The sequence below is a fragment of the Podarcis pityusensis genome (genome assembly GCF_964106645.2).
Source record: "Podarcis pityusensis genome assembly, chromosome: 8".
Lineage (NCBI taxonomy): Eukaryota > Metazoa > Chordata > Lepidosauria > Squamata > Lacertidae > Podarcis > Podarcis pityusensis.
In genome coordinates this window covers 9,951,322-9,975,406 of record NC_138033.1, presented here as the reverse complement: position 1 = coordinate 9,975,406, position 24,085 = coordinate 9,951,322, and the positions used below count along the sequence as shown (strand labels likewise).

At 48.9% G+C, this 24,085-nt stretch overlaps 1 protein-coding gene across 2 annotated transcripts in view; it reads right to left on the bottom strand.

Moving 5' to 3' along the window:
- BCAM (basal cell adhesion molecule (Lutheran blood group)) overlaps positions 1-21,439 on the bottom strand; it is a 62,253-nt gene extending 40,814 nt beyond the window's left edge. For both annotated transcript variants that reach the window (XM_081018871.1, XM_081018872.1), the window contains exon 1: positions 21,283-21,439. In XM_081018871.1, coding sequence (XP_080874997.1) covers positions 21,283-21,358 — 76 coding nt within the window. In that variant the 5' untranslated portion in view covers positions 21,359-21,439. The remainder of the gene's footprint in view (positions 1-21,282) is intronic.
- Between the last annotated feature and the right edge of the window lie 2,646 nt (positions 21,440-24,085).

Below are 24,085 nucleotides of genomic sequence, written 5' to 3'. Positions count from 1 at the left end.
ATAGTGGCACACTGGGTGCGCCCAGGCAGCAGGCTCCACTGGGATGCATGGCTTCATGCCTTTCTGTGAGTGGCGGCAAAGCATATTCGCAACATGAACATCTCCCTCCTTCCCTCTCAGTTCGCTGGCACTCAGGAGAGCACGGCAGAGGAAGGTGACGTTGCGCTCTACTGACAGGGAGAAAGTTCATGCGCTTCCCAGAACTGTTCCACTTAACCGGGTACATCTGGCACCCATATCGCAAGGACAGCTCCAGAGAGGCAGTCCATGGCTAAAGTAGGATTTGAGCCTGAGCAGACCATTATCCTCCCTTGTTTAAGGTAAAGGTAAAGGGACCCCTGACCATTAGGTCCAGTCGTGGCCGACTCTGGGATTGCGGCGTTCATCTCGCTTTACTGTCCGAGGGAGCCGGCGTTCAGGTCATGTGGCCAGCATGACTAAGCCGCTTCTGGCAAACCAGAGCAGCGCACGGAAACGCCGTTTACCTTCCCGCCGGAGCGGTACCTATTTATCTACTTGCACTTTGACGTGCTTTCGAACTGCAAGGTTGGCAGGTGTCCCTTGTTTAGGGAAGCTTTTAATGTTTGATGGACTACTGTATTTTAATATTTTGTTGGAAGCTACCCAGAGTGGCTGGGGAAACCCAGCTAGATGGGCGGGGTATAAATAAGAAATTATTATTATTATTATTATTATTATTATTATTATTATTGGAAGCTGCTTTATAAGAAATTTAAGAGCATTGGGTCACGTGGCTCAGTAGTGCGCACACCAAGGGCAGAAGCTCCCTAGAGGTTCAGAAAGAGAGACATGCCCAGCCCTACTGAGAGACGCCAGGGGTTGAACTTGGTACCTTCTACATGCAAAGCAGATGTCCTCCCACTGAACTATGTATGGGCCCTTCCGCTTGTATAGGAGAGGAACCATTACTCATGTAGGTAAACAGTCCCATGGCTCAGCTTGCAACATCCCCAAGTTTTGTTTTGTTTTAAAATATATATTTGGTAGCGAGACCAGGGAGGAACTCTGCCAGAGAACATGGCGATCCAGGCTAGACCTGTGGCTTTTCACACTGCGGCTGGGAAACTCCTGGGAGGTTGTTTAAGCAGAGGTTGGATGGCCATCTGTCATGGATGCTTTAGTTCAGGTTCTTGCATTGCAGGGGGTTGGACTAGATGTCCCTTGGGGTCCCTCTGATTCCTCTGCAGGGTGTATTGGCGTGCTCTGAAGAAGGGGTGGGCAGATGTCAGGCTTGTCAAATCTACTTTACAGTGGTACCTCGCAAGACGAATGCCTCGCAAGGCAAAAAACTCGCTAGACGAAAGGGTTTTTTGTTTTTTGAGCTGCTTCGCAAGACGATTTTCCCTATGGGCTTGCTTCGCAAGACGGAAACGTCTTGCAAGTTTGTTTCCTTTTTCTTAACACCGTTAATACAGTTGCGACTTGACTTCGAGGAGCAACTCATAGAACGCGGTGTGGTAGCCTTTTTTGAGGTTTTTAAAGACTTTGGTGATTTTTGAAGCTTTTCCAAAACTTTCCCGACACCGTGCTTCGCAAGACGAAAAAAATCGCAAGACGACAAAACTCGCGGAACGAATTAATTTTGTCTTGCGAGGCACCACTGTATTCACCAACAGGAGCCAAATGCAAAACAGAGAGTGGGGAGGGATGGGGAGTGTGGACAAGTCACACTCTTAAAATTAAAGAACACAGCACACATGAACACACACACTCAGCCTGAACATTTATTTTCAGAAATGAGCTGGCGGTCATTTCACACACTCCTGCCTAGGGCAACCTTTCAATTTACACGGGGCCACAGCAAGACTCAATAGGCTGCAACAAACGCCATGCGTGAACCAAGACTTTGCACAAAAACCTGCCCAGAATCCTCTTCAACACAGAAAAGTTCAGGTAATGCCTAGGTATCACTCGAAAGGCAAGTTGAAGCGGAAAATGACCGAGATGCTTAGAGGGGAAAACCACCGGGCTAGATGAAACGACGCTCTGACTCATCACGAGAGCCAAATTCGCATGTTTACTTATGAAAACTACACAAGATCAAGTGATAAAACATACAGGCAGCGACCTCAACTGTCAACGTGTTTTTCAACCAGCCAGGATTCCTGGCATTACACCCAAAAGCGGAGATTGGGAAAGGGCAAGGAAAGGAAGCCCCATTCACTCAAATGCTGAACCATGCAAAGGTTTTGCCACTCAGATTCAGATAATCTTAGCAGCTGGGTTTAGAAGCCTAGGCTAGATTTAAGGCAGTCCCTTGAAGAATGTCCGTCTTGTAATGAGTTTCTGCAGCAGAAAAGTGTCCCTTTAGCAGAAGAGGAAGGCTTGGGCTTCTGGTAACAACTCACTGAACCCAAAGTGTGACTGACTGGAAAAAAAATGGCTTTCTGCCCCCTCTGCTGCGTGCCTGCATGCAAACAAACGCATGAGCACATGTACATGTTTGCAAATAGTATGCAGTTAATCCCCCCTTCCTAGCCATGTGTGTGGGCAAGCGAAAGACCTTGAAACGCATTTTGTACACTGCCTGCTTTGCAAAACGAGATTCACCAAGGCTCTTTTGTTTGTGGAGAAACCTAGCCCTGCTAAGATCCTGGGTGAGGGAGGACTGGCTGTGGTGGCTGCGTCAAGGGAACTGAACTCTGCATGTACCTAGGGGCACTCTCTCCACTACACAAAGGAAATTGTGCACATCGGAACAATGAGATGGTAGGTGTTAACTCCAGCACTGAAACAACTAGATTTTGGAGCCTAAGTCAGCTCACCACTGTTCTGGAAACACAGTACACATAAAATAACTGCTTTATTCCCTATCTATTCTGCAGTTTTTTATGAAACACTCTGCTTTGATGCATCTGCCCACAAACCATCTCCCATTGAAACTGAGGAACAGAGTGAAGCAGCTGAGTTTCACGTTGGGAATGTGCCCATAGCCATGTTTGCGTTCATCTCTTCATCTCCCCGCCACCTCCAACCAGATTAGCTTTTGGAACTATCACATTCTTGAATTTTATTTTTTATGTATAAGGGAACATTCAGCTACACAAGGGATCACCATTGGGGGGGGCACATCTGCAAACCAAACAAACTGTTGTGGGCCTCATAGCGTGGTTGTGAGGGTAAAATGGGGAGGGGGCGACCCTGAACCCTGGTTGTCAAATGAGCCACTGGTGCTTTGAAAAACAAAAGCATAAGAAATGTGCATCTTAACACCCGCCTAAAGCTTCATTGCGCTGTATAAAGAACAGCTAAATAGATTTTATCCCGGTGCTAGTTCTCCCAGAATTTGGCAAAGCGTTGCTTTTTTCCCCTTTCTTAAATTTCCTCTCACCGCCATGTCCAAACTGTAAATAGCCAGCCACTTCTGACAGCTTAACAGCCCCCTAGTTTTCACTCGAAGGTTTTGTTTACTTGTTTTTAAAAGCAAATTCCGAGGCTCTGGCCAAACCCCAATCCGTGACTCCTCACCACCTCCCACTACAAAAAACTATGTGAGGCTTGTCTGGTTAGCTTAAAATGTCTGCTGCAGAAGCTGCCTCGCCCCGTATCAGACTGGGGGACCACGGTGTCCCACCTCTGAGGCACGCACACAAAAGCTGTCCCATCTGAGCCCAACCCGGCCATCTTTCTCTCTCCCACCCCCAGCCCCCAGCCCTGTCTGGGTTCAGGTTGCCCTGTCCTCCCTCAGGCCTTCCCTGCCAGGGAAGAGAAGCTGGAGTGACAGATTAGCCTTGTTAGTGGGATTCCCGCAGAGGGGACGCAGACCAGTGACAGCTGGCGCTGGGGACGCTCCCAGGCCGGGAAGGGAGCCCCCTCGCCCACACCCACCCCAAATCCCCGAGCCTGCGCCAGACGCAGCCCACAGTGGCATGGGAAGGGCAGATGAAAGAGGCCGGCGTGCACCCAGGCCAGCCTCTTTATTCATATTGAGGAGGGGTCTCCTAAGAATAGCCAACTTCTCTCAGGGCAGAGGAGAAAGCAAAGGGGCGGGGGATTTGCAAAAGCAATGAGTCCCTGCAGACAATCTACCGTAACTCATGGGTAGGGAAACTAAGGCCCGGGGGCCGGATCTGGCCCAATCACCTTCTCAATCTGGCCCGCGGACGGTCCGGGAATCAGCGTGTTTTTACGTTAGTAGAATGCGTCCTTTTATTTAAAAAGCACCTCTAGATTATTTGTGGGGCCTGCCTGGTGTTTTTACATGAGTAGAATGTGTGCTTTTATTTAAAATGCATCTCTGGGTTATTTGTGGGGCATAGGAATTCGTTCATTTCCCCCCCAAGATATAGTCCGGCCCCCCACAAGGTCTGAGGGACAGTGGACTGGGCCCCTGCTGAAAAAGTTTGCTGACGCCTGATCTAACTTTATCAGTTGCACCAGACATTTAAAGCACACTGCCTCCCCTCTAAGAATCCTTGGGAACCGTAGTTCACCCCTCACATATACAATTCCCAGTAACCTTAAGAAACTACAGCTCCCTAGATTCTTGGTGGGATTTTATGTATGTTTAAAGGCTTTACGTGTGTGTTGATTGTGCTACAAATGTTCAGCCTCTATCTCCTGCATCAAAAAAGAGAATTTTTACCACTGCCAACATGTACAGTGGTACCTCGGGTTAAGTACTTAATTCGTTTCGCAGGTCCGTTCTTAACCTGAAACTGTTCTTAACCTGAGGCACCACTTTAGCTAATGGGGCCCCCTGCTGCCGCCACGCCGCTAAAGCACAATTTCTGTTCTCATCCTGAAGCAAAGTTCTTAACCTGAAGCACTATTTCTGGGTTAGTGGAGTTTGTAACCTGAAGTGTATGTAACCCAAGGTACCACTGTAGTAAAATGTGGGGTGAAATGTTTGTCTGTTATTACATTTCGATCCCACTTTTACTCCAAGGAGTTCAGGGCGGTCAGCGCACATTGTTCCCCAACCCTCCGCTCCGGCAGCACACACAATTTGATCCTCACAGCAACCTTGTGAGGTAGATTTCGTGACTGAGGAAGGATTTGAACCTGGGTCTCGTCATTTCTTGTTTGGCACTCTAGCCCAGCTTTCCCCAACCAAGTGCCCTCCAGCTGTTTTGGACTACAGTTCCCATCCAGATAGGAGTTTTAGCCCAAACCATCTGAAGGCCACCATGCTGGGGAAAGATGCTTTAACCACTACGCCACACTGCCTCTCAGTGAGCCCCAAATACCTCGGCTAGCTCCTACAACCCCCTTTTCCCAAACTCTGAACGTTCCTAATCCCTCCTGCCCTGAACTCTGTCCAGCCAACTCCAGCCAAGCTTTTACCACCTTTTATGGACTCTCCAGATAACCATCCTATCCGTAAGAAAACAGGAAGTTTTTTTTCCTCTCCACCTCCAAGCACATTTTCAAAACCGGAGCCAAAACATATTGAAATGCACTTGGGCAAGAAATCCCATCCTCACCAGAACAAACAAAACTGCAACTCTAACACACTTTTTGCTCATTGAAGACAGAGCTCCTGAAGCGTGAACATTTAGTAAAAATAATAGATCTCCCAGAATTGGGAAGAAGAGAACCCAGGAGTCCTACCTCCCAGCTTGATGGCAGGTTTGCAAAAAAGAAGAAGATGTGATCCTTAACTCCTGCCCTGATGCAGAGAAGATTCACACCTTGGACCCTACAACTCTCTTCCCAAAAATGGGAAAAGAAACCAGGGACCTCAGTTGCGAATCTTGACCTTCTTCCTCCAACCTGAATTCATCCCCTACAGCAGGGATAGCGAACTAGGTACTTTTCACGTATTAAGGTAAAGGTAAAGGGACCCCGGACCATTAGGTCCAGTCGTGGCCGACTCTGGGGTTCTGGCGCTCATCTCGCTTTATTGGCCGAGGGAGCCAGCGTACAGCTTCCGGGTCATGTGACCAGCATGACTAAGCCGCTTCTGGCGAACCAGAACAGCGCACAGAAATGCTGTTTACCTTCCCACCGGAGCTGTACCTATTTATCTACTTGCACTTTGACATGTTTTCGAACTGCTAGGTTGGCAGGAGCAGGGACCGAGCAACGGGAGCTCACCCCGTCGCGGGGATTCGAACCACCGACCTTCTGATCAGCAAGTCCTACGCTCTGTGGTTTAACCCACAGCACCACCCGTGTCCCTTTTTCACATATTGCTGAACTACAATTCCCATCATTCCTGACCACTGGGCATGCGGGTTGGTTGGTGCCGGTGGGAATTGGAATCAAAACAATACAGTGTCAGGTTGCAAGTGTCCCAACTCTGCCCTGCTGAGAGCCATGGAAGTGATGCAATAATCCAGACATATTATCCCTCTCTGACATACTAACCTGCGTCCAAAAGAGCGGTTTTCTTTTAACTAAAGTTTCCAAAGCCAGGTCAGCTCCCCGCCTCGTTTCCCCCCCCTTTCTTGTCAGTGCCAAATTACACAAGACACACAAAAGCCTGTTACTGCAGTTTGAAAGCTCTTTCCAAAAGAAAAAAAAAAGGGGGGGGGACATCTTTGGAAGAGACAATTGGGAGCGGAGCAGCGGCAAGTGGAAAGAATCATAGAGTTGGAGGGGACCCTGAGGGTCATCTAGTCCAACCCCCTGCAATGCAGGAATATGTCCCGTATGGGGATCGAACCCGCAACCTTGGCATTGTCCACACCACATACTAATTGACTGAGCTGTCCAGGCAGGTTCAAGGTTTCCTATCCCTACACCCCTAAAGTGGGCTTTTCTCTTCCGTCTCTTGTGAATGGACAGAAAACATGCAATCGGGCCCCAGACATCATAGCCAGAACTGCATATTCCTTGACAGCATGGTACAGGGGCTAAAATATTCCGAAATGGCGACATAATGCAGCAGCTTAAAATAGATAGCTATATATCAGGAGAAAGGCAGGCTTATGCTTCCAAGTTTTAAAAGCTGGGGAAGGGGCTGGTGAGGATCTCTAGGGAGCAGGGGTTTATGGCGCTGCGAGGTTAGTTCCTTGTCGATCCTCAAGTCTGGGAAATTCGATATGTGATGCACAACAGCTGACGATGCGTTTTGCTTCACTTATGCCAGTCTCAGAATCCACTTTGCTTTGGTGCAGAATGCGGTGCCTCTTTCACTCCCCTGTATTGATTATCCCCAGCCCCTTTCTGTTCTTATTGCTGTTATTTATCTATTTATTCCATTTGCTGGTCCACTTTATACAACTGAAAAGCCTCGAAAGCGGCTGGGCACAACGAAACACGTCGGAGCAATTTAAAAGCGGGAAAATGGAAAAGTCAACAACAATACAAAATACAAAATCCAGCAACCACTTCTACCCACCTCATTAAAAAGATGCAACATTAATGTACCAAAGGCATTAACAGGGGGGAAACAGGAAGGTCTTAGCCTGCTGCCTAAAAGATGACAAAGGATTTATCTGCATCTCTGGGGAACTGATCTTGCACTAAAGAGACGGTTTTCAAGGGGAAGAGGTGGGGATTTATATACTAATAGCAACACACTGAACTTGGCCTGGTAGCACAAGGGTCAGCAAACTTTTTCAGCAGGGGGCCAGTCCACTGTCCCTCAGACCTTGTGGGCGGCCGAACTATATTTTGAAAAAAATATATGAATTAATTCCTATGCCCCACAAATAACCCAGAGATGCATTTTAAATAAAAGCACACATTCTGCTCATGTAAAAACACCAGGCAGGCCCAACAAATAACCCAGAGATGCATTTTAAATAAAAGGACACATTCTACTCGTGTAAAAACACGCTGATTCCCAGACCGTCCGCGGGCCGGATTTAGAAAGTGATTGGGCCGGATCCGGCCTCTGGGCCTTAGTTTGCCTACCTACGTGGTAGCATATCAGAAACCAGTGCAACTCTCTGAGCAAAGTTATTATATGCTGACAGGGCCTCACTCCTGTCAGCACTCATATTGCAGCATTCTGCACTTAGAAACATAGAATCATAAGAGTTGGAAGGGACCCTGAGGGTCATCTAGTCCAACCCCGTGCAATGCAGAGATCTCAGCTAAAGCATCCATGGCAGATGGCCGTCCAAACTCTGCTTATAAACCTCCAAGGAAGGAGAGCCCACAACCTCCCGAGGGAATCCGTTCCACTGTCTTAACAGCTTTGGCTGCCAAAAAGTTCTTCCTCTTGTTGAGTCGGAATCTCCTTTCTTGTAACTTGAACCCGTTGCTTCGGGTCCTACCCTCCGGAGCAGGAGAAGACAAGCTCGCTCCATCCTCCAGGTGACAGCCCTCAGGTGGGTCACACAGAGAAGGGCCTCTGACGAAGGGTTTGGGCTGGTTCATATGAGGAGACCAGGTCCCTGAGATACGCTGGACCTGAGCCATAAATGACTTTAGAGATCAAAAGCAGCCCTTTGGACTGAGCCCAGGAACTAGCCACAGCAGAGCAACAGATCCCATGATAAACAAGGAGACCGTCAGAAGGGAACTGGTCTTCTTTGCCAATGCATAGCCCCATGACCTACACCTTTGTAGTGTGAAGCGCAGAACAAAAACAGACTCTCTCCAAAGCATAGAGAAGCAATCTGGTTTGCTTGGATGCTCGCCACTGAACATTAATCTATTCGCTAAAGCGTTTATGCTCTGCTTTTCCTGCTATCATCCCAAACAAGTCCTTTTTTTGGGGGGGGGGGACGCAAAGCTGATAAAGGGGACAGAGACTAGACAACACCTCTCTGGCCAAGCAGAAGACACTTCCTCAAATTTGGAGGAAGAACAACAAGTTGTCACATAAACAAAGCAATGAAGAAACCCTGTTGCTGGAAAACATCAACAAGGAGGAAGCATTTGTTAACAACCTCAATGTCACACTCTCCTGCTCTGCGTTAATTAATCCAGAATTACCACCCCAATCACAAACACGGATTAGGACTCCTCCATATTATCTGGCCTTGAAAAGCTTGAAACCATATAATCTGCAGGTTAATCAGCCAATTGGAGGGAAGGCTCCTAATGGATGGGGCCGAGATGGAAAGGCATGCTTGGCTTGCGGTTTCTCCGAACCTTCTTGGCCGCGGCGTCTTAATGCATTAGGGGAATGAAAGAGAGACCGTAAAGATGACTCGGCTTCCAAACAGGGAGCTGCTGCTGCTGCAGAAGATTTAGTTAAATTGCAACATGTAATTCCTCCAGGTTTTCCTAGCCAGCCGCTTACACGCAGATATATTAAAGTTGCAAGGGTGGTGTGTGGGAGAAGCCACTGCAATTATTCCCATCGGGCAAGAGCTCAGCGAAAGGTTTTGAGGGGTTAGCTAGGCTGTTAAACTTAAAGTCACAACTCAATAGTAGGGAGTACAAGCTGCCACAGTCCATTTACCGCATTTTTCGCTCTATAAGATGCACCAGACAACAAGACGCACCTAGTTTTCGGAAGAGGAAAACAAGAAAAAGAATATTCTGAATCTCAGAAGACAGAACAGCAAGAGGGATCACTGCGCAGTGAAAGCAGCAATCCCTCTTGCTGTTCTGGCTTCTGGGATAGCTGCGCAGCCTGCATTCGCTCCATAAGATGCACACACATTTCCCCTTTTTAGGAGGGAAAAAGTGAGTCTTATAGAGCAAAAAATCCGGTAAATCCCTGGCATCTCCCATTTACGAGGATCAGGTAGCAGGTGGTGTAGAACAGCTGTCCCCAACCAGGTGCCCTCCAGCTGCTTCACTTATTCAATCGATTTCCCACATTTCCTCCAAAGAATAGGAGTAGTCGTAGTCCAAAATAGTTGGAGGGCACCAGGTTGAGGAAGGCTGATGGAGAAGACACCTGCCTGTGAAGCGAGCAGCAGTAAATCACACCGAGTGAGTTGGCGTTAACTCTTTATTAGCCAAACAGATCTCCAGAGGAGTGCTGAGATGGTCTGGCCTATCCTAAGGCAGCTTCTTGGGTTAAGCTAGCTGTTCTGAACATGCACCTTGATATGGTTTCATGTCACAGGAGGAGGAGGAGGAGGGACAGAACGGAGAAACACATAAAGAGAGGTGATTCCTGTCCCCGCCACACGCATAGCCAGGAGATGTCTACAAGTAGCTGACATGCATTCACAGCATGAAAAGGCATTTAGGACACAGCTCCGTCAGGCAGGATGCCTGCCCCATCCATGGGGAGCCCAGCAGCACGCTTATTTATTTACTTAAAATATTGATGTCTCGTCGCCTGTCTGTTTCTGCTTCTCAACTTCCCAGAATGGCGTACAGAACAATTCTCTCTCTTCCTCTCTCTCTCACACACATATGCACCAGACAAACCCCACAAAAATTAAATGCAAACCAGCCACTTAGATAAGAGAGACATCTTGGGGCATAGGGAATAACTATATCATCAGTGTTAGAAATTGAGATATGAAAGCTAGCGGCTAAATGGCAGCTTAAACCTAGGTTATGGGCGCAACAAAAGAATGTCTAGGCGCACTTTTTTTAAAGAAGAATACAAAGCTGAAAATGAATGAACTGCAGCTAAAATATTGTGTTCATTTTTCACATGGTCTAGTCCTTCCCCTGCCCAGCCCCCTAATATTCTTAAGAGAATCTCTCTTCTCCAGTCTTCAGAGAGTAGCTGGAAGTGGGGAGGCAGAAAAAGGTCCTCCTTTCCTTCCCCTCTGCAGTTTTAATCTGAAATCTTAGGCGCGGTACTGCGCCCAGAGCTCAGAAACCGCTCGCGCTGATGACGCTCGCAAAATGCGCCTAGAACAACGGGAGTTTCGAACGCTGATCATCAGCCAATCAGGCCAAAGGCCTGCTGAAACAGTTTGATCTTCAAAAGGCACCACTTCTGGAAAGGAAAAGAAGAAACACGGGGCAGAAGGAGAAAAGGTGAAGGATTCCAAGGACATACCCTGAGGCCATGCACATGTTTCTATGTCATGCTTCCTAGCGACTTGAGAAGCACGGCTATTTAGTCACTTCCAAAAAGAGCAAAAGGGGAGGATCCTGATGAAGCCCTAGAAGTGGATCACACAGACCGTTCTCTATTTGCAGATCCCCAGAGGGAGGGATCTCCCTTGCTAGCCTTGTGGGTTCCAGGTCGTCCCTGGGGTGGGGTGGGGTGGCGGAGACGAAGGAGTTACTGAGAAAGGGGAGGCTGATTAAACAGTAACAGGTGCCGCTGACCCAGGGAACAGCTGTGGCCTGCCATGAAAAAGGAGCCAGGGACAACCAAGGAATAAAAACAGGGGGGGGGGGGAGGAAGAGCGGGGGGGGGGACCGAGTGAGAAGGAGGAGGAACCAAGAGGAAGACGAGCAGCCAAGGACTAATGGGAGCAGAAAGAACGCGGCGTTTTTGCGCCACTGGGATTTGGGCTTGCACCTCAGCGCTGGGCAGCCAGCTCAAAACTTGGCATCCTGGGAGTCTCACTCCCTCCTTTGTTAAAGAAAACTGGCTAGCCCTCGTGGCCTTGCAGTATATGAAGAGGTACCAAAGATCAAGAGGCAAACTTCAGTCCCCCTCGCATTGTTTTTTCTTTCCTAGCATCCAGCCACGATAACCTACAGGCTCCCCCCCCCCCCCGTGTCCCATACTGCCTCTCCATCATTTCTCTGAAAGAATATGAAATGATTCCTTGAATATCTGGGCCCTTGAAAACAAAAATGAAGACATGCATGTGCATCTTTTTGCGTCAATCACACAATGCACGATCGATTTACTGTGGTACCTTGGGTTACATACGCTTCAGGTTACATGCGCTCCAGGTTACACACTCCGCTAACCCAGAAACAGTGCTTCAGGTTAAGAACTTTGCTTCAGGATGAGAACAGAAATCGTGCTCTGGCGGTGCAGCGGCAGCGGGAGGCCCCATTAGCTAAAGTGGTACCTCAGGTTAAGAACAGTTTCAGGTTAAGAACGGACCTCCAGAACGAATTAAGTATTTAACCTGAGGTACCACTGTACTTATTTGTTTAATAGGGTTCCTTATTTGATTTCCCCCCACTCTAAAGTTGCATCTGCTTAATTTATTCTTGGGCCCTGCATTGGGAGAAAGGCGGAATACACATTAAAGAAATCAAAATTTTAAAAAAAAACCGGTTTCTGTAGAACTGGAAATAAAAATGAGTGCAAATCAATTGATTTGCACCCATTTTTATTTCCAGTTCTACAGAAACCGGATTTCCTTGCCATAAAATTAAGATTTTTACAACAAGAATAACGATAATATTATGCTTGCACACATATACACAAACAGCCTAGAAGCGAAACAGGGAAAGTAAGCTTGATGTGGTATGTAAGGAAACCAGATGTGCAGGCAAAGGCGCCATGGGTCAGTGAGTCTGGCTGTTAACCAGAAGGTCGGCGGTTCGAGCCCACCCAGGGACGGCTGCATTGCAGGCGGCTGGACTAGATGACCTTGGGGTCCCTCCCAACTCGACAACACTATGATTCCAAGGACAAGCAAGAAATCAGTTCTGCAGCTGAAATCAGTTTTGCAGTGCACAGGCCTATCCCTCCATTTTTCTGCCCATTCTCTCCCACCACACACACATGATCAAGTCTATAATGTTACACCAGATCTGGAAAAGGGCAAATTCTCACCAGAGGAGCAATTCTCACCATCACCCTAGCCCTAACAGCGCCGGTTAGGAAGGGTGTCCAGCTTCGGCAGAAAAACATATTGCAATATTCATATTTATCCTTTGGCTCGTTTTTATTTCAGCTGATTTTCTGTTGCAATCGCAGAGTAGCTAACCACAGTTTCAAAAAACTGCAAAATCAATTTGTAACTTGTTGGCGATCAATAGAACAAGAAAAAGGAGCAGTGTAGAAAAGCGGTGCAAATAAAGAGGTCGATCTGCTAAAAAATTGAACCTGAGAGGCCAGATGCATGTTGGAAGAGAAACATCTTGACTAGATGGCAGAAGGTCAAGGGGAGGCTGGATGGACGGCTGGAGATAGCGAGTTCCCTCGTTTACTTAGCAACAGCTGCTGCACAAAGCAGGCTTAGAAAAGTTCACTTAGCAAGGAGAGAGGAGGTTTGGGGACTCCCTTCCTGACAGTATGGGCAACCAAGAAACGCTGGATGCAGCCTCCGGCATTGCAGCATCAGAGCTACTGGTCCTGATGGGGTGTTAGAAATTATCCAATTTGCTACTGGTGCCGGTCCAGTTGCGACCACGTGGAGATCTCTGGGTGCCAGGCGACTGACATCTCCATCTGGCTAGCCCCTCCAACTATCTTAAGCAGGTAAGCAGAAGAACTTATTCATTGAATTTATCTCCCACCTTTTTCCCCAAGGGGTAGGTGGTTTGTCCCTCTCCTCGGTTAATCCCCCACAACGACCCTGACCCAAGAGGCTGTGACTGACTCCATGAGCGCCATGACTGAGTGGGGATTTGAACGCTGATCTCCCAGGTCCGAGTCCGACACTCTAACCACTACCCCACATTGCCTTCCGAGAGTCCTTCTGCTATGGGGCAGCTCTATAAGATAAGTAGTTAAATAAATAGGGAGAAAGCAACATGTCACTTAAAGAAGTTAAGTTACAGGGAACCAGGCAGAGGGCCTTCTCGGTAGTGGCACCCGCCCTGTGGAACGCCCTCCCACCAGATGTCAAAGAGAACAACAACCACCAGACTTTTAAAAGACATCTGAAGGCAGCCCTGTTTAGGGAAGCTTTTAATGTTTGATGCATTACTGTATTTTAATATTTTGTTGGAAGCCGCCCAGAGTGGCTGGGGAAGCCCAGCCAGATGGGCGGGGTATAAATAATAAATTATTATTATTATTATTATTATTAAGAAGGATCTGAAATATTTTCCTGGTAGCTTGAATTTGTTTTGTTCCGGGTTGTTTTATTTCACGTTTTAATGTGTTGTAAATTTCAGCGCCTGGCCGATTTCTCTTCCTCTGTGTGACATAAGCACAATTCTGCAAAGTAAATTCTGCAAGCTCGGGGAAGCGGGGATTAAGATTTACCTAATGTGTATAATGTACACAGGTCGCAGAATTCAGCTCATCCTCTTGCAGAATCCAGATCGCCTTGGAAGAGCTTTTGCTTTTTAAAAATCAAGCGCAGAACATGCACACACCCACGGCAAACGTCCCCTGTGGCACATACCTAAGCGTGTTTCTAAGTACATGTAGCAACATGCGTGTCTGCACCACAGACTCTCCTGCGGTTTGCATGCGCACACAAAGTCCCGTGGCGCAGCTTTCCTGCGGATCCGGGGCATGCCAGGTAGCATGCATGCGCGCGGGTTCCTGCTATGTTCGGCACATGGATTCCAGAGGGTGGGAGCAAGGGGGCTGGAATCCGACACAGTTCCTTTGCTCTTCAGCGTCACGTTCAGAGCAAATGACAGCGAGGGACGCTTTCTTTCCCAGCTCCCACAGACCAAATGCCCAGCTATGAATAGATCCAGCCCAGAGCTGCCTGGGGGGACCAGCCCCAAATCCCCAGAGGAGCTAAAAAAAGCCCCGGGGTCTAGAAATAACCACAAGCTGGTGCTAGAGCAAGGACTTTATGAGCTTTCTCCCCCCCCACCCCACCCCTCAGTGCCAGTCTAAGGATGAAAGGGAAGGCGGTGCTGCTGGGCACATTGTTTATCTCCCTGGCTCCCAGGGCAGCGATGAGAGCAAGGCATCAGCTCAGCATCCCAGCCGGGCTGGGGCGCCTGCAGACACGCTTAATGAAGCCAGCTAATTAACATGGGGGAGAAGTGGAGTTTGCCTGGTGTGGGAGCTGCCAAACAGAGCAAAGGAAGAGGGAACTTTCAGGAATTTGAGAGCAGGAGGAGGAGCAAGGAGAAGGGGCGCTCCAAGCGGAAAAAAATCAAAGCCAGAACTCCTGGGTTACTTCCCCAGCTCTGAGAAGACAACCCAAATATTTCTGTGCGGTGGCTTCAGACCGCTTATCAACCACCGCTCCAGAAACCTTGCAAAATCTGCAAGCTATGGATAATCACCAGAAAGATAAAGGCACTCTGCACGTGCTCAGAGACACCTGTCTCCACATATAGCCTTGGCGTTTTAAAATAAAAGGTTCTGGGGTCCATTTCTAGCAGAGCCTTTAGACCATAGGTCTGGGAACAGGATTTCCAGGACTCCGGGGTTCCCTGCGACAGCATGGCTACTTAGAAGAAGCAGAACACAAAGCCCAGTGTGCGCATAAAAGCGCTCCAGAAGTCAAAATACACAAGTCAAGTGTCCTTTCTGACTGAGTTTACCGGGCAATCTTTGCCCAGGCTCTTCCACGGATGCACGCGCGTGTGTTTGAAGGGGAGGAATCACGCACATTAATTTCTAGCCTGCGATTTGAAGAGAAGTTTACACGCTTGGTCAGATAAACACAATGCGGCGAAGGGGATGGACGGGCGAAGAAGGAGTCAGGCAGAGCAAGAGAAACGGAGGGGGAAAGAAAGAGAAATGGGCGTCGGGAAGGGAGAGGCAGAGAAAGACAGCAGGGGAACGAAAACAGGCCTTGCCCCAGGGAGGAAGGAAGCCGGGCAGGTGCCTTTCAATGAAAGGCGTTCCTTGTGGGACGGAACAGGCCTCAACACACCTGAAACCACAGAAGCCGCCGCATAAAGGGGCTTTGAGAGGCCTTGATGGGAAAGGCAGGGGAACAAAGCAGAGGGCGGTTGCCAAGGGAATAGGGGACGGGGCGCTGCCCCCTTAGGTAGGCCTGAAGGGCGGATTTGGCAACATCCCCTTCTGCAAGGACAGCCGCCCAGCCCCCAGCCGCTGCTCTGGGATCTGAGGGCCCCTTGAAGTGGCCAGACCGGTTGTCTTCCCTCTCTCTGGCTCAGGGATATAAGAGATGTTATCAGGGAATCAGGCCGAGGGGGAGAAGGTGGAGGAAGAGAGCCCAGAGTTGGCAGCATGGCACTGTGAGTGCCATGGCTGGCACACAAGAGCGGCATATTCTGTCACGGGCACCGCTTAGCCGCCTCCTGGCAGGCGCATTTTCTCTCTGGCAAGGGAGAGCGTTTGTGCGGATATGAAGCAAGCGGGCAGGATTTGGAAAAGGAGCGAGAGGTGCCCCCAAACGGACAAAAACGTAGCCCCATCGCCGAGGGAGCCATGACAGGCCTGCGGCACCCGGGCGAGCCCCGGGCTTCTTTGGGCGCAAGGGTCAACCCACGAGGCAAGCTGTTTGTGTGGAAGAGCCGCCACGACTGCCTGACCCCTCGCTGCCACACACAGGCCCCATGCACACCATGTTTAAAGGGCTTTAAGCAGCCATGGGTTCCCCCCAAAGGATTCTGGGAGTTGCCATTTGTTATAGCTTGTTCCCCTCAGGGAGATACAGTTCCCAAAGTTCACTGTGTAGAGGGATTGACAGTTAAAACCTCTCTGGGAATTGTAGCTCTGGGAGGGGAACAGGGGTCTCCTGACAAATCTCGGTGCCCCTAACAAACTGCAGCTCCCGGAGTTTAAAGTGGTATCATAGCACTTTCAACAGTTGGTGCAAATGTGGCCATGCATGCACTCTGCTTGCAGCTCCCAGCAGGACACGGTGTGCTCCATGCACGGCTCCCATGCAGAGGCAATTATTTCTAGCATCCTTCATGCCACTTGTGGAAAGCTGCTCCGAGTCTTGTTTCCCTACGCAGAGAGCCAAGGCAATTTTCACACCTCAAATGTCACACACATGGGCTGGGCAAAAGGCAGCAGGCTCACACCGGTCTCATTCACAATGCCCTGAGGCTGAGCCTGGAAGAGGCATCTCGCAGAATCCAAGTGCCACCATCTCCCCAGGCAGAGATCTGTCAGCTTGGTATCTGACTCCTAACTTTCCATCCTCTTGAGAACCAAAATAGACACGCAGGCTGCAGTTCTACGCACATTTACCTGGGAATACGTTTCACTGAGCACAGGGGACTCACTTCAGAACAAACAAACTGGGTTGCAAATCTCATTTTCTTTCTCCACTCTTTACTTCCAAACTATAGGCAAGGAGAGGCACTGGTCACAAGACAGAGTGACTGAATTGTGGGGTTCGGGGTAAGGAGAGCAGCTACTTCTAGAAAGGAGAAGCAGCATAAAGAAAGCAAGAAAATAGCTACTGAGAAGCCAATTGCAAGCTAGTTCCTCCTTCGACTCTTAAATTTTTCTCCACTTCCATGAGGACTAGAAACTCAGTTTTTAAAAAAGCAAACCAGAAATTCCCACAACAATTTATTTATGCTGCCTTCCCGTAAGAATGTTAGGAATCCACAGTTCAAACCCACCCACCAAAACCATCATAAAAACGCAACAGCGTAAAAACAACGCAGCAGCTATAAACTGCAGGCTTAAAAAATGAAGCAGCAGGAGCAAAAACAACTGCCCCCTCAAGGGCTCAAGGCTTCTTCCAGGATGCTACACGCACCACAATCGAGGAGCCCGTTTAGGCTTGTATGAGCGCACTGCTGGAGAACACGACACCCGATTTCTGCATCACGCTTTTGAGCTTTGCGGTTTCTTTATTCTCCTCCCTTTATCCTGCCCCTCATCCCCATTAACAAGGACAGGGACCCCTGCATCTGCAAGAAATCAAATCTCCTTACCTCTTTAACCACCTCAATTCAGCAAGTGGGGACTTATTAGGGCAGATATACGGCCACATGGGGAGCTGGCCATCTGCACTGCTTCTACACAGTAGCTGGGGATGATTTCACAGCACATCTGCACCCCATTAGTAATCAGGGGACTAGATAAAACCCTCCTCCACCCCATGCGCTGATGCCACACCTCTGTCCGCACAGCTCCTTGATGCTCACCATTAGCAGAGTGCAAGGAGATTTATCATGGGTGTCACAAGCAACTAATGCATTTTAAACATATAGCATTGCATTTGGAACTCTTAGTTAATGCCTCCCATTTTATACAATAAGATATTTGTTTTAAAAAGTATATATTCATGTAATATGTAATAAATATCCTACTTTTCAGCTACACCACTAAGACAGCATGCATTAATAAAACACACACACGCTCTCTTAAAATGCAGCCTTAAATCCAAAAGGCAGTTGCCGATATTAATTTAAACTGAAGTAAATGAAACTCCTTATCTCGGGCCCTTGTCATTTGAAGCTGCGAACGCAGATAAGAGAAACCAGGAATCGTGCCCAGTACACATTATGCCACCCAGGGCGTGGCTGCCAGCTAGCTGCCACACATCCAATTTAAGGTGCGTGTTTTGACCTATAAAGATCTGAAAGAGTTTGGGACAAGGCTCTCTCCAAGATCACCTTTCCCAACGCAGCTCAGGGTGATCTATGCGTGAAGCCCTCCAGACCGGACCCCTGTTTCCTGAAGCCTGGTTCAGAGGATGGCCTTATCTGTGGTGGCACCCGTTTTGCAGATGAGCTACCAATGGAAATCAGCAAAGCCGTGGCAATGGGCTGCTTTCCCAGGCAGTTAAAGACCTTTCTGTTTATCCTGGCATTTGCTATCGATATTGACTTCTCTGCCCTCCTTTTTTAATGTTCTGGCTGCTGTAGTTGCTGAAATTGTACCTGGAGAGGCTTTAATTGCTGTAATTTATTGATTTTCGTGGCTCTTATGTACACAAAAAGGGTAAAAATCTTTGAAGGAGGAGGAGGATACGCCTAAAGAGGGGCTGCGTGAGAACTGAAATCTCAGCCAAGATTCAATTCTGGAACATGGTGGCGATGGCTGTAGTGAGCATGTGCAGAGTGACTTCTCTTTTTTTCCTCCCCACCAGTCAGAAAACCAGGAGAGCCACCCTGATCTCATACTTCTGGGCCTGGAGAAAAGACTTCAAGATTATGAAGGATGCCCAAGCTGAGCTCGCCAGGATCAGATGAATTAAGCACTTTACAAAATGGGTTCTTAAAGGGGCCTGCCATAAAAGAGGCTTACCAACTGATAATAATCGGATATGTGGTTTTCACAGGGGCTCAAGTCTCAGAACACCTCCTTTTCTAAAGGGTGCTCTGGATGGGAAGGTTTCAAGAAGGGGGGGGGGACTAGAGGGACACCCCCCAAAATCCTCTCCCAAGGCGCTTGCTGTTGCCTCCGCCTGCGGTGAGGCAGAGCTGCCTTGGAGCAGCAATCTCAGCCACTGCTCGGAGGGGTAAAGGGAGCGGTTCTTGAAGAGCCCAGGAGGCTGGGAAAAGCTAACGCAGGGGACCAGGAATGCAAAGAGGCTGGGGCTGAGCAAACAACGAGCTGGGTCTTGTTTGGGTAAGAGCATCCCTCCCAGTACTCCAAGCTGGGGGAAGGGGACTGGGGGAGACTTACAACTGAGTTATACCTCCTCCTCCTCCTCCTCCTCCTCCACTCTTCTGGGCACCCCCTGCCTCATTCCAGCAAAGCCCTCCACACCCAACCCAGTACCATTCCAGCATCTGAGCCCATCCGCCTCCCTAAGAGCAGATTGTATAAACATCCTCCCCTGTGTGCCAGCCTCTAGCATCTACAAAATCCAGCGCGAGGGGGTCATGACTCGGGGGGGGGGGGGTTGGCAGGGGGGGGCAAAACCCGGTGTCCTGAGAGAAAGGGGGTCCCAAAATGATTTGAAAGGGAGTGGGGGAGGAAAGTGTACTTGAGGGGTAACTTTGAACCCAAGCGAAAAGGCTCTGCAAAGCTTGTTTTCTGAATCTCAGGCCGCTAGAGCCATTCTTTGCTACAGTTCCAATGAGGAGGACTGAAAGCTGGGTTGTAGTTTTTGGTTTATTTTTTTCAAGTAGCAAGAATTAGAGGTGCTGGATCTCACCCCTGTGTAAAAGCCACACCCTCTGAGCTCAGTGTCCTAATCCCAAATATGTAAAAGTGGGCTGAGCGGTTCCTTAGATATTTTTTTTAACTCTGCACATGCCCAGAGGCACTCTTTTGTATTAATCCTCATGCTCCAGAGAGCACTCAGGCTTAGCACTCAAAACAGCTTTTTTTTGAGATGATAAGGACTAAACACCTTTCATAATCCAGATGGCTGAGGTTTTAAGGGTGGGATTTTTAAATGCAAGCTTCCTACAACAAGCGAGCAAGAATGTGCACAGAACCGGGCTTCAGGATTTATTCCAGGTTAAATTAGCCTGGAATAAAATAGCACCATCTGGTGTGTGTGTGTGTGGACAAAAAGAGGTGCGACTGAGTCCAGGATGGCACCCTTCTCCACAGTTCCTCTTCTGTATTTGACGGGGGGGGGGTAAGGAACTCGCACATTATTTTCCCTCCCTTAATTACGTTCCAAATCACCTCACCCTGCCCATGAGTCACTTAAGAACGGTCAAGTCACCGCTGAGCAAGAAAGAGTGCCAGGAAACGAGGATCGGTGCCAAGAGAGGATGGGGAGGATATGAGTGGGGTGGGGGTGGGGAGCAGGGAACAGCAGCAATCCTGGGAAGGTGGAAGCGCAGAGAGTTGGGGGGGGAGAAAGAAGGGGGGTCACACGCTTTAAGTTGCGGTGACCCCAAGGGGGACCCTAGATCTTGCCAAGGGGCTCTGTGGCATATTAATTGGAGAGGTGGTGCAGAATGCGGGCGGTGTCAGAGGGGAGGATGGAGAAGGCAAAGATGGGGTCTTTGACTGGTCCCCATTAGGAGACGCTTACACCCCAACCCCAGACTTTTCCAACTACTAAGCTGAATTCCTTGCAAAGAAGAGATACCTATCCAGTAACACAGAGAACTATTCCCAGTCCCTGCACCCCACCCTGATCTACTAGGTCCCCCCCCCTCGTCCTCTCCACCTCCCCGAGAACTGAACCTGGCCGCCGCCAACCCCACCACCCCGCCCCATTCATTTGGGGCTCTCTCTTCCCTGGGATTGGAGAAGAGAACGCATGGCGCCTTTCCTGGTCCCGAAAGGTGGTTGGCTAAAAGGGATCGGGTAGAAAAGAAGGATCATCCCCCCACAAAACGCAAAGCACGGAGAAAGAAAAGAGACCTTTCTGCGGGGCGAGGTGGCAGGCTGGCTGCTTCCAAAAATAGGGGGGGGCAGATCGCAGGTGCAAGGCGACCCCCCACCCCTCTTCGCCACCAAATCCTTCCTCCCGCGGACGCGTAAAAGTTGCCAGAAACTTGGGAAGGGAGGGACTTGCGGAGAAGAGCAGGTGGATCCGACGCTTAAACCCGCGGAGGGGGAGGAATTAAGACCGGGGAAGCTTCCTCGGTGGGCAAAGAGGTGTTTTGGGGAAGGGGGGTGTCCGAAAGCGCAGGGAGATCCCGGGCGAGCTGCGCTGCCATTCCCGGCGCGGCTGCGCTCGGTCTCTTTCTTTCTTCTCACCCCGGGGCGCGCGCGCCCGGGCTCCCGCTTTCCCTTTCCATTCCCGGCTGGCAGAAGCAGCCTTCGCAGCCGCCAGTGCCGCGATCGGGGGTCTTCCCCGGCCCCCTTACCTGAGCAGGCGAGCAGAAAGAGCCGCAGCACGAGGCCGCACAGAGGGAGCGCCGTCGGGGAGCGAGCGGAGCCCATGGTGCGCCTTTGGTGCGTCCGAGAGGAGCTGCAGCGACCGACTCCGGCACCCCAGCCGCTGCCGCCAGCTCGCCCCCTCCGGCCCGGCGAGACGGCCCGCCCCCCGGCCCGCCCCCAGCGGCTCAGCGCCAGCCCCAGCCGCGCCCCCCGGGTCTGCGGGAGAGCGAGCGAGCGGCTCCCCAGCCGGCGGAGGCCGGAGGGGAGATGGTTGCCAGTTCGGCGCGCAATCCGAGCCCCCTCTCCTCGGAAGTAAGCCCTGTTGAATTCAACGGAGCTTACTCCCAGGTAAAGGGGGTTGCCGTCACTCCGCTATCTCGCTTTTACGCGCCGAGATCCGCCCCCCACCCACCTACGCTTGCCCCTCTCCCTCGGGGCTTGGTTTCTAAAAAGCGAGGTGCTGGGACTCAGCTCTCCTTTGCGCAGGACTTCGTTGGACCCGGATTTCAGGCCCGGAGCCTCTCTTTTTTTGCCAGATAATATTTATTAGTTTTCTAATTTTTAAACAGATGAGTGCCAAATTAAATCAAATTTAATAAAAAATTGGCAAAATAGTTTCCTCTTCCTAGATGCGTCCCTAGTTTTTCCCTTTGCATAAATATTCCATATTTATCTCTTAACTCACATTTCAGTTCATATATACAATTTGCAATTATTTTTAAATTTGTATTATTTTTTATTTCCCATTATCCATCAGCTGTCAATTTATCAATTCCCGCTCCTATAGTTACATTACAATATAACAACAATATCATATCCCCTTAAAATACAAATGAAGTTATACTTCCCCTTGCCTATCCACTTTTAAGCGCTGAGATTGAGACCTAGAAATAAGAAGAGAGGACCTCTGAGCAAGTGCAGAGTGTCGTTCTTTTCTTGATGCATAAAGCTGTCACTCAAGCTGATGCTTTGTGTGCTGTAATGAAACACATGGAATCTTATGACAATAAATCTAGTCTTTCAGGTGCCAAAGATTCTTGGGGGCGGGGTGCTGCCACTCCAGAAATTAATATTGCTTTATACAGCCTATTTACCTATCTAAGTATTTTTACCTCCTCTTTTTGCTCAAATGGGTCTCCAAGGCAGTTTGGAATTAAACAACAGCAACAACCCCAAATAGTGAAATATACAGTATAGCTGTAACAAAGCAATGGTCATGGTAATAATAGCTGCAATTTATTTATATACCGGAGTTTCCATAAATACATCTGTGCTCAAAGCAGTTCACATAAGCAGTCAAGTAAAAAAAACTCCAATCGCATCCAGAAGTAAAATTAAAAGTGGAAGAAAATTGAAAAATGCATTCGTAGCAAGAGGAAGAAGAAAATTCAGATCAAACCAAGAACTTGGCTCATTTTTTACAGGTGGCTGGGAAGCCATGAAGGGAGGGAAGCCAGTTGAGCTTGAGTTCCATGCTCCAGGCACCACAACCAAGAAGGCCCTGAGGAACAATCTTGGCCTGGATCAAAGCCTCAGATTTCGCATGCAAGGGGTGAGCAGGTTCAGGCTGGCGGAAGAGGGGCCCCCTGTCAAATCGCCTGGTCCCAGACAGTTTTAGAGCTTCATAGCAGCACTTCAAACTGAGCACTGAAGCCAATGCAAATTGAACAGAAGTTTCGCAAACCGCAGTCAATTCTCTGGCTGAGGTTTGTGGAAACTTTTCAAAGACCGTCCCCACGCAGATGCAATGTAGTAATCTAATCTGGATGCGATCAAGGCACGAGCAGCAGAGACCGAAGTTGTTTGTTCCAGTAAAAGGGTACATTTTAGCTGGCATGTTAACCAGTGCTGTGCAAATTCACTCCTAGACACTGCCGGATTTACGTATAAGCTAAACACGCTATAGCTTAGGGCCCCACTCTCTTGGGGGCCCCAAAAAAATTAAAGGGGGAAAAAACCTGGATGTACATTTCCAAAATATAACATAAAAAAGAAAACCTACATACAGCAATAGTGTTTTGTGTTGTGTAGGCTCCTGTGATGTAAGTAATGGGCCCCACCTGTATTTCACTATTAATATATTTCTTAATTGTATTTCAGTTCAACAATTACTTTGAAAAAGTATATATTTTGTTACGGGCAAATGGTGTTAGAAACCTATTAGGTCCATAAACTACCATATAGCATATATTCAACACAAAAAACAGTGACAATTTGTTATTGACAAAGCACAGCTGGACATATAAAGGGCTGAGGGCCTCATCAAACCTAAATCCACCTCTGCTCCCAGACATAGCTGCAACCAGGATGTCCCAAGAGTTGCGATGGCTCCAGCCTGCAAGCCTGAACTCTTCCAGAAGATGACTGTGTGGTCCTGTCTAGAACCAGCCGCATGCCTAATCCTGAAATCTCTCTCCTGCTCCTCAACAGATATCCCTTCTGCATTGTCCGCTAGATTAAGGCGAACTAATATCAGTGCACTGGAAGAAGCAAAGATCACCAGTGTTGAAGCAATGATTCTTCAACATCAACTTCGTTGGACTGGTCATGTTGTGCAGATGCCTGATGATCGTCTTCCAAAGCAACTACTCTATTTCGAACTTAAAAATGGGAAGCGTAATGCTGGTGGTCAACAAAAGAGGTTCAAAGACTGTCTCAAGGCAAATCTAAAAAAATGTAGTGTAAATAGAGACAACTGGGAAACACTGGCCTGCGAGCACTCCAGTTGGAGAACAGCCTTGACCAAAGGTGTCATGGGCTTTGAAGACACTCGAACTCAGGACGCAAGGG